Here is a 9,822-nt window from a genome sequence, read left to right on the forward strand (position 1 = left end):
TTTAATGAAATAAAATTTTGGTAGACTGGACAAGGATGAGGTGTTGAACCGTTATTATTATAATAAATACAATGTTAACTAAATGCTGCCAGTCTAGCCATAACTGTGAGGGAAATACACTTTAATAATGTAATTTTCACTAGCATCACATTATTGCTTATGCTTACATTTAATATTAGTTAATCTTGTGAGCAGAGATTCTGTGTCCAGGTCTGCTGGCTGCGATGTGATGAATGCTGAGTGCTAAAATGCTAAGATGTGTTGATGTAAATGATTAAGCTGTATGTGCAGTGTGGTGTATTTTATTGGCTTGGTGGTTTTAGGATACTGACAACTGTGTATTGTCATTATTTAAAAACCCAATAGTAGCCCATTTCCGGCCCTTCTTTCAGAAGAAGGGGGTTCTGGGGTAATGATATGATGACTGATATGACTTTCATGTAATTAGTACTCTGTATTTTACCTCTGTGAATTTTTAAGGTAGCATTGAGTAGCAAATCCATTACAAATGGCTATTTAGTGAAGTTGGTATGCAGTAGATCTTATGACGTTATCTCAGGAGTAGACAACTCGCATGACTCAATGTTTCTGAATTGAAAAATACATCCTGAACCAAAGACGGTGTTGGTGTTGGTTTGGTCTGCAGATCCTGGTCTGTTCAGTGAATAAACAGAGAGCATGGGAATTAAATGGTAATGTCAAAATAGGACAAACTGACTGCAAAAGCCTTATAGAGCCAGAGAGGCTAGAGCCTTACTTTAACGCAGCCCGCAGAGCTTAGCGGGGAGGGAGTTATAAATGCATTGAAAAACATTGATAAAGAATCTGTAGAACATCTGTTCACACTGAAATCAGAAATCCTGATCAGTATATATTTTATTCAAATTCTATATATGATCTGGAAGCTGTTTCCTGAAATGAACTGAGATGTCTGGTTGACAGAAACATCTTATAGTCGTCTCAACTCATTTGAGAGCTCCTTGGATCAGGCTGGTGATGAACTGATGCCCTCTAGTGTAGAAAGCACACATTTAGAATACGGCATCGGACTGTGCCCTCCTTTTTCTAAGCTCCTCCTGTACGCTCCCTCTACCTGTTGGAGGAAGGGAGTTTCATACTGTCACTCTGATCTTATTCATTCTGCATTCACTTCACTTAGAGACACAAATAAGGAGCTTTTAAGTACATAAGTAATGAACTCCAGAGGCCAGTGAGGTTTTTACAGGTTTTACTTTGTTGTTGTTGAAATGTAACAGCACAGAGGTTAAATGACCACTTCAGCACTTTATACATAAACTGAAGAAAGATACACCATAACAATAATATGAGCATAATATTACTGGCCACAATGGAGTCAATAACACAGCATTAAACACTAAGGATGGCCACTAGTGGCATCAGACATACAGTACATATCAAACCAGCTACAGAAATGTAGAACATGTATGGTGACACTTCTGTCCCACCTTAATTGGTGCATCAGATATATTGTGGTATCTGTACAGGCAACTGAAGGTAACTGCTGCTCTTAGAAAGCGTTGTGGGGTCGAGGGACAGCTTGGTAGGTCCTGTCCATGCCCAGAGACACAGAATTTGGTTCTTATTCTCCAATATTTTTCACATTTTATTAAAAATATTATTATATTTCAGTACATAGATTGCATGAACTAAATGACAAATAAGATGCTGTGAATTTCCACATTTACATACTGACATAAATTCTAAATCATAGCAATGCTTCAAAAATCTAGCTGAAAGCCTTATTCCCTGGACAGTAGAGAAAGTCAGTCCAAAAGCAGGGTAAAGTCATTTTTAATACCCTTGATTTTAGAAGAAACAATGAATAAGCTGGTGTCCTAATACTTTTGTCCACATAGTGTATGTGTGCTAGAGCTAAATAGAAAATATACATGGAAATGTTTCCTCTGCATCAGTTTCAATTTAGATCATATTTTGAAAAAAAGAAAAAACAATTACGTTTACTTAAATGGTGTGGATATATTTTTTTGCAATCCACTCAAATCAAGATTTTTTTTTTCAATATTGCTGTCATTTGGCCCAAAGCAACTGCTTACTGGGACTTATTTAGTGCTGTATTTTGCAAACGGAGCAACTGAATTTGGTAATATGTTTTCCATTTGATAAAAAGTAAACAGCAACACTGTCACAGAACAAGAACACTGACTTGTATCTAATCTTATAGCAAGTGCACGATGGCTAGCTTTCCCTGTTGGTAGCAGCTTTATATGTCAGCGTAGCAACAACAATATATTGTTGAACATGCTAATATGTGATGTCTTTTTGGCTCTCTAATATCTCTGCCTTGCTGGTCTTGGTTGTCATGAGGTTTTCCCTCTCTCTTTCTTCCTTTGGGAAAAAAAAAAATCAACTGAATCCACTGAACTGCCTTTTCACACAAGCAGCCTAGGTCAGGAGGAAGGTCTAGCCCTGAAGCACCTTTCTCTGCTCCTACCGTTCATGGGTAGGTGCTCCTTGCTCTGGCCATGATTGTTGAATGGCTGACTGGGCATTCTCATGGCGTTTTGGCCGTAAGTTCATACAGTTGTATTTCAATATTGTCTATTCAGAGTGCCTCTGTGTGATTAAACCAAATACATTTTTTAATATTGTGCTGTGTTCTATGTCATGCATTTAATACACTTTTCTATGATGGACATAACTACTCTTCTTATTTCTGTGAGCTCCGTCTTGGAATCTCTTAAAATGACTAATAAAGTCAACTTGCATCTGCATCCTGTCTCCTTACCTCAGTCATTATATCATCACTCACAAGGTATTTTCTCGATTGCATAGTGTAGGGCCACCCTACACCCGTAGGTGTAGTACTTGTGGCTGTTCAGTCTATCAAGCCCATGTGGCAGCAAAAAATGGGCCTGCTCAGCCTCAGCTTTCTGTTCTTGGATGACAAAAATGGAATGGATATGTTGTTCATTCTGAGATGCTTTTCTGCTCACCACAATTGTACAGATATACAGAGTTACTGCCGTCTTTCTGTTAGCTCCAATCAGTCTGACCATTCTCTGTTAATCAACAAGATGTTATGATCTGCAGAACTGCTGCTCACTGGATTTGTTTTATTACACCAGAGTAAACTCTAGAGACTGCTGTGCTGAAAATAAGATCTGCAGTTTTAGAAATACTCAAACCAGCCCATCTAGCACCAACTATCATGCTACATTCGAAATCAGAGATCACAAATTTATTCCATTCTGACGAGCACCCAAAGCTGCTGAACTGTATTTGCACCATTTATATTCATTCCACAGCTGCCACGAGATTGGCTGATTAGGTATGTTTATTTTAATTCAGCATTAATCGTGTGATAATGTACAGTGATCTCAGTTTGCATGGTTGGAGAGAAAGATCCACCGTCCACTCTTACTTATACATGTGTAATGATCCTGCTGCAAAAAGAAAGACACTAATAGTTCTGCATTAATATTTTAATTTAATACTTGAGTGCTTTAATGTTTGGGCAATATTGTTTTTGTAAAAATTGCTTATATTTTCTAATAGAGAAACATCAAAACCTATAGATCTTATATGTTTAAGATGTCAAAGGTTTGTGACAGTGAGTGGATAAAAATGACAGGTATTCACCCGTTAAGCTCCTCCTCTTCAGCTGCTCCTCCCTGCACTGTCAAACTGCTGGAAGAAACAGAAACTCATCCTGTCACTCTGCTGATCCTCGCTCCTTCTATCTCACCTCATCAGCACAAAAACCAATAACAGTCACGTTTGTACAGAAGGACCCAGCAGGAGAAGAGCACAGCAGCTGGAAATGGCATCTCAAATCTCTCTATCAGACGAGGATCTTTTGTGCTGTGTGTGCTGTGAAGTCTTCACTGATCCGGTTCTACTGTCGTGTACCCATAGTGTGTGTAAAACCTGCATACAGCACTTCTGGGCAAATAAGGGATCTTGGGAATGTCCAGTTTGTAGGAGAAGATCCTCTAAAGAGCATCCTCCACTTAACCGTGTACTGAAGAACCTGTGTGAGGCTTTCCTAGAGAAAAAGAGGGCTTCAGCAGGGTCTGAGGTGGTCTGCACACAGCACAATGAGAAACTCAAACTCTTCTGTTTGGACGATCAGCAGCCGGTGTGTTTGGTGTGTCGGGATGCAAAGACACACAGAAATCACAACTTCTGTCCAGTGAATGAAGCTGTGACTGACCTTAAGGTAAGAAATTGAGTGCACTGCTATTATTTCTAGGCAGTGAAGTCTGTCCCATTTCCTTCATCTCTGATGATCAGATTTTCCTGCTATGCAAGTTAGACAGGTTAGATGATGCCTGTCATTGAAGGTGCTTTTAGAGTAAAGAGCACACACTAGAGTTTGAATTAGAACAACTGTCTCCTTCATATTCAGTATGAACAATCAGCCCTGTTCCATAACAATTTGTTAAACAACTTATTCAACATCTGAAATAAATGAAAAGGCCTCTGTTCAAACAATAAAGCTGCTAATTTGTTCTTTAAGACCATCACTCTGTGCACGTAGTTTAAACACTGTGAAGCTGGAGAATTCACTCCGTTAATCTGCTGTTTAATTGCAGAATAAACTCCAGACTGCTTTGGAGCTTCTACAGAAGAACCTGAAAGTCTTAAAGGAAGCTAAACAAGACTATGACCAAACAGCAGACCACATTAAGGTAAACCATCATCTTTAACTGTGAGCCATGTTGATAAGGTCATGTTTGAAATGAGCGTCTTTAGTCACTCGAGTCACTTATCCTGTAGATGTTTTTGTAGGTGTCTTGTGTTTCCTAATCATCTCTCATTCCAGACACAGGCCCAGCAAACAGAGAGGCAGATAAAGGAGGAGTTTGAGAAGCTTCACCGGTTTTTAAGAATTGAAGAAGCAGCAAAAATAGCTGCACTGAAAGAGGAGGAGAAGCAAAAAAGTGAGAAGATGAGGAGCAAGATTGAGGAGATGAATAGAGAAATATCATCTCTTTCAGAGACAATCAGAAATATAGAGAAGGAGATAAAAGCTGAGGACATTCAGTTCTTACAGGTATGAATCACTTTTTACAAATGTTTTTTATATTTACATATTTACAGTGTCTTTTAATACATGTTTAGTGTGAATGAGGAAGATCTGTATGATGTATCTGGTGAACAAGCACATCTGTAAACACTCTATTTCTTCTTTCAGAACTTAAAGTCTACAGAGAAACAGTAAGTGATGTCAGACCACCAGTTTTATCTAATGGTTAAATAATTTGCCATTAAATCACATAAAACATATTTTAATTATTGCAGATAAGTATGTGAAGTGAGAGTGAATGCAGATTGTGTGTTACTGTCCCAGTTTAGGGCTAGACAGGAAGAATGTCTAAATAAGTGCAAACCAGTCCTTAGTGAGCAGGACATAAGACACCCAAAAATATACATTTTTCTACACAGCTAACATTAGAAAACTACAAGCTAGCTGTAAGCTAATGCTATCTCAAACAAATTCACCAAAACTACCTATAAAATACAAAATAGCAAAAATTAAATGCGTTATGTAGCTAGCTAATGGTTAACAAATGTAATACTGTTAAAAAAATAATGCTCATAAATGTTAATGTTTCTTCTCACCATTTAGTAACAACTGCTGTAGAATTTCAGTCGTTGATAAGGCGTGTGAATTTGTGTTTGTTCATTTCAAGGGTGTGGCCAAAACTACTTGGACCAGTTTCAAACAGACACTGATAAACATATCGATGTTAAGGTAACTAAGTTACAGGCTGTAAGCTTTTTACAGTGAGATATTTCACACAATCTTACATTTCCAGAGTTCAGCGCTCACCAAAGGATCCAGAGAAGACCTCAGGAGCTCTGATCAATGTAGCCAAACACCTTTCCAACCTGAAGTTCAGAGTGTGGGAGAAGATGCAAGAGATTCTCCAGTTCAGTAAGTTCTATGTGATCCCCACGTTTGACCTCATACTGAATGTTGCGCTACATGCTTCTATAAAGACAAAACCAAAGAAAGTGGAAATATTTTTCATAAATTCTGCAAGTTTTATAAATGTTATTTATTAAACATTATTTTACATAATTGCTTGTTTAAAAATGTTATTAACTATAAACATTAAAAACATACTTTTTCTCTACACCTTCTTAGTCAAATAGCAGCAAAAATATATATTAAAAATTACAATGCTGTGCTTTGTTTTTGATTAATTACAATGTAAATACAAAATGTAAGTTATATGGGTAATTAAAGGGTGTTCCATGCATTCAGTTACACTTTTATATTGTTCATTTGCGACATTTTTTTTTTACTTTCCACTTAAGATAAACCTTTTAGTACAACTTTGCATTTCAGTTTGAAAATGTGTTCACTGGTGTTGCTCCTCCATCAGAATCCTAAACATACATACTGGAAAAGAGGGTGAAGTAGGCATAAATTTAAAATGAGTTAGCAATTATTTTGTAATGATTTAAAATAATTACTTTATGTATATATTTCTTCATTCATTTAAATGGTATAGGAAAATGACATTACCTTTGAAATTCAAACTGCCACTTACACTTACAAAATACAGAGTATGGTGATTGACTGAGTGTTGAGGAAAACCCCAGCTTTAGTAGCTCCAGTTTAACAGTCTTCATCCTGAGGTTAAGCACAAACAAGATTCCTGTCGGGTTACTTTGACTTTGTTTAATTAACATTTACATTTATAAACATTTATATTTACATTTGTGGCTTAAATCCAACTTCACTTCAGTGGCTCTGAATGCCCTCAGTACCCCAAAACCCTAGAAGTGAGGTATCCCACTATGGGAAACACCTCCCGTGGGACCAACCATGGAAGTTACTTTTAGCACCAACCACACAGACCCATCACAGGAGTGATAAGGGAGCACCTGCCCCCTATATAAGTAGGCGCAGCTCCCAAATTCACCATTCTCTGAGAATGCTCTTCCTCAGTAAATTGCAGGGAGCGAAATGTGTGTTACTACACTGAGAACTGTATATAGGCCAGAAAAAGCTTTGCAACATCTATTTAATAAATGTGTGGTAATGACCAGCATTGGCTAGCGGGCAGCACACTGCGGAGATACTGGGATGCCTTTGTCCGCTGGACCACTCAAAGCAGCCCCCACCCCTCAAAAAGCTGTTTTACTCAAATTAAATAAAACCTGTGAAGTTAAAGCATTTGCAGAAATGTGAGAAAAAACATGATGTTTAAATTTGTTTTCTCTCCTCAGCCACTGTTACTCTGGACCCCAACACTGCTGCTTACACCCTCCACCTGTCTGATGATCTCACTGCTGTAGAATGCAGAAACCAGAGATCATCAGTTCCTGATAATTCAGAGAGATTTGATGAGTATGCATGTGTTCTGGGTTCTGAGGGTTTCAACTCAGGGACACACTGCTGGGATGTCCAGGTTGGGGATGGTGATGACTGGGAACTGGGTTTGATATCAGAGTCTGTAATGAGAAAGGGAGACTTTTTCTTGGGTGCATTGTGGGGTCTCGGCTACAGTAAAAGCACTGGTAAATTCTGGATACGCTGCCCAGGACAGCCAGCTCACTCCTTCGGCCTAAAACAGAAAGTGCAGAGGGTGAGAGTGGAACTGAACTGGAACAGGGGAAAAGTAACATTCACTGATCTTCTAACCAACACACACCTGCACACAATAACACACACCTTCACTGAGAGAGTTTTACCACTTTTCTGTAACGTGTCTGTTTGTCCTCTGAGGATCTTACCAGTGAAGACGTCAGTTAGAGTGAAACAGCACAGTGAAAGTTAAAAGATTTTCAGAAAGAATGTTTATACAGGGATAAATTATGATTATAATTTGTATTTGTACTATTGTATTCTAACATGTCTATGTGGAAATAAAATGCTGATTTTAAAGCTAATTTGAATCCTGATCTCATTGTAGATGAGAAAAGTTATAAGACTACGATATTTCTCATTTTTTCTCAAATAGTGTAAAATGGCAGCAGGCTGAAGAAATGGTGTAGCGGGTGGGTAGGGTCCTCCACCATGCAGAGGTCTTTCAGAGTGACGCAGGTGTTGTGTTTGTCGTGTAGGGAGGGGAAAGAGGTGCCAACGATCTTCTCAGCTGCTCTAACAATGCGCTGGAGGCAGAGCGTGGTGCAAGTGCTGTACCAGACAGTGTGTACAGTTTACAGTAGTGTTGAGTCCGGATGCCCTCCATGGCAGCTCTGTAGAAAGTGCACATGATGGGGGTTGGCGCTCTGACTCTTCTTGGCTTGCGGAGGAAGTAGAGGTGCTGGTGAGCTTTCCTGGCTGGTGATGCTAAGTTGATGCTTCAGGACAGGACAAGACAGGTGTGCACTGCGGAAGTATCAACATTAACCATGGAGCTTATTAACGAAAAACGGTGTCCACAAAAAAAAGTTAGAAACAAAGTTTTGGGACACCTGCTCATAATTTTTTTCCTTCCAATACCAAGGATATTTAAAAGGTTCATCTGCTTTTTGTTGGAGTAACTCTCTCTATATTGACCAGGGAATGCTTCCTACTAGATTTTAGAGCGTTGCTGTGAGGAACTGATTTCATTCAGTGTTAGTGAGATGTTGGATGATCACCACTCCACCTTATTCTCCACCAACTTATCCCAAAAGTCCTATTCTATTGGCAATACTCTACAAGGACTAGACAACGTGGGAGTGTGCATTCCCCGGACCTGATGAGAGCACACAGCACGCGGGCGGGTGAGGGAGCGCTCGCGCTGGAAGAGTGAGTGAAGCTAACTGTGAACTAGCTAACGCTAACGCTAGCGACTTTACTTCTCAGACTGACCAAGAGACACAGATAAATATGTGCTCAGCTGAAGTCTAATGAACTGTTAAGCTACACATTCAACTGTTTCTCATTCCTCACCTTTTAAACGCTGAATTTGAATCGTGAAGCAGGTCCTCAGTCCATTTACAGTCGGCTACGTTCACTTCGGCGAAAAGACTCCGGGTTTGGGGTCGAAACCGTTCATGTGTTAGTAATAAAAACAACTCGATATTTTACTAAAATGTCGGTAAATGCTTTGGTTAGTAAATAAATATAATATACAAACAGCAAATGTCACTAATGTGAGGATCAGCCGTTTATATTCCAGCAGCTCCTAACGGTCTAAACCGTCTCCTCACACTGGAGGGAGCTCGCGCTGTAACGCCGAGCAATCAGAGGCGGAGTCAGGCTGATCCAGACCCGCCCTCCCTGTGTTTTAATTGGTCCGGAAGCCTGTCAGTCAGTGGTTAACACCTCCCCCTTAGCTTTATTCTCAGCGCACAGCGTCTGTGTTTATTCCTCTGTCTGTTCACTCTTACTGACTTACACTCAAACCTGAGATATTTATTCTCCAGCCTACCGATACATCTTTTTCTTAGTGCCTATTTTATTCATACAGTGATTCCACAGATAAGATCCTAAAAGAAAAGTGTTCAAATATTAACAACAATTATGTCTCATATTCAGTAACGAAACAACAGAAATAAGAATAAAAGTATGTTTCTATTTTATTAATAATAGTATTTATAGCTGGGCACGCGGCTTTCAGTCAGCTGATAGCACCACGGCATCCAAACATGGGCCAGCTGTATGGTGCCATAAATGAAAACCAAAGAAACAGTAAAGCTGGACAGAGGAACCATGCCTGTTATGGGATGTAGGTTTTATAATCATGCCTGCTTCTCTCTCAATATCACAGCGCCATCTGAAGCAGGTGGTCGACAGAGAAAGGGCGACTTGCTAAAGGTGTTTGAGAAATAGGCTCGCTGTGTAATTAGCTACCTTCTCGGAATTCTTCGGATGATCTTATATGAGGTTTT

At 39.3% G+C, this 9,822-nt stretch overlaps 1 protein-coding gene across 1 annotated transcript; it reads left to right on the top strand.

Annotated features, from left to right (window-relative positions):
* The first annotated feature begins 3,802 nt into the window (after positions 1-3,802).
* On the top strand, positions 3,803-7,778 carry LOC140539199 (E3 ubiquitin-protein ligase TRIM35-like). Its single transcript, XM_072661848.1, has 6 exons — positions 3,803-4,201; positions 4,578-4,673; positions 4,808-5,038; positions 5,180-5,202; positions 5,805-5,923; positions 7,228-7,778. The coding sequence occupies exons 1-6, from the start codon at positions 3,803-3,805 to the stop codon at positions 7,776-7,778; spliced, it is 1,419 nt and encodes a 472-aa protein (XP_072517949.1).
* The last annotated feature ends 2,044 nt before the right edge of the window (positions 7,779-9,822 follow it).

This window comes from Salminus brasiliensis, chromosome 18 (assembly GCF_030463535.1).
Source record: "Salminus brasiliensis chromosome 18, fSalBra1.hap2, whole genome shotgun sequence".
Taxonomy (NCBI): Eukaryota; Metazoa; Chordata; class Actinopteri; order Characiformes; family Bryconidae; genus Salminus; species Salminus brasiliensis.

Excerpts from the sequence above, each read along its gene's own strand:
- LOC140539199 (XM_072661848.1), top strand. The coding sequence starts at position 3,803 with ATGGCATCTCAAATCTCTCTATCAGACGAGGATCTTTTGTGCTGTGTG. Across the intron at positions 4,674-4,807 it reads AAACAGCAGACCACATTAAG|ACACAGGCCCAGCAAACAGA; the intron begins GTAAACCATCAT and ends CTCTCATTCCAG. Across the intron at positions 5,039-5,179 it reads AGGACATTCAGTTCTTACAG|AACTTAAAGTCTACAGAGAA; the intron begins GTATGAATCACT and ends TTCTTCTTTCAG.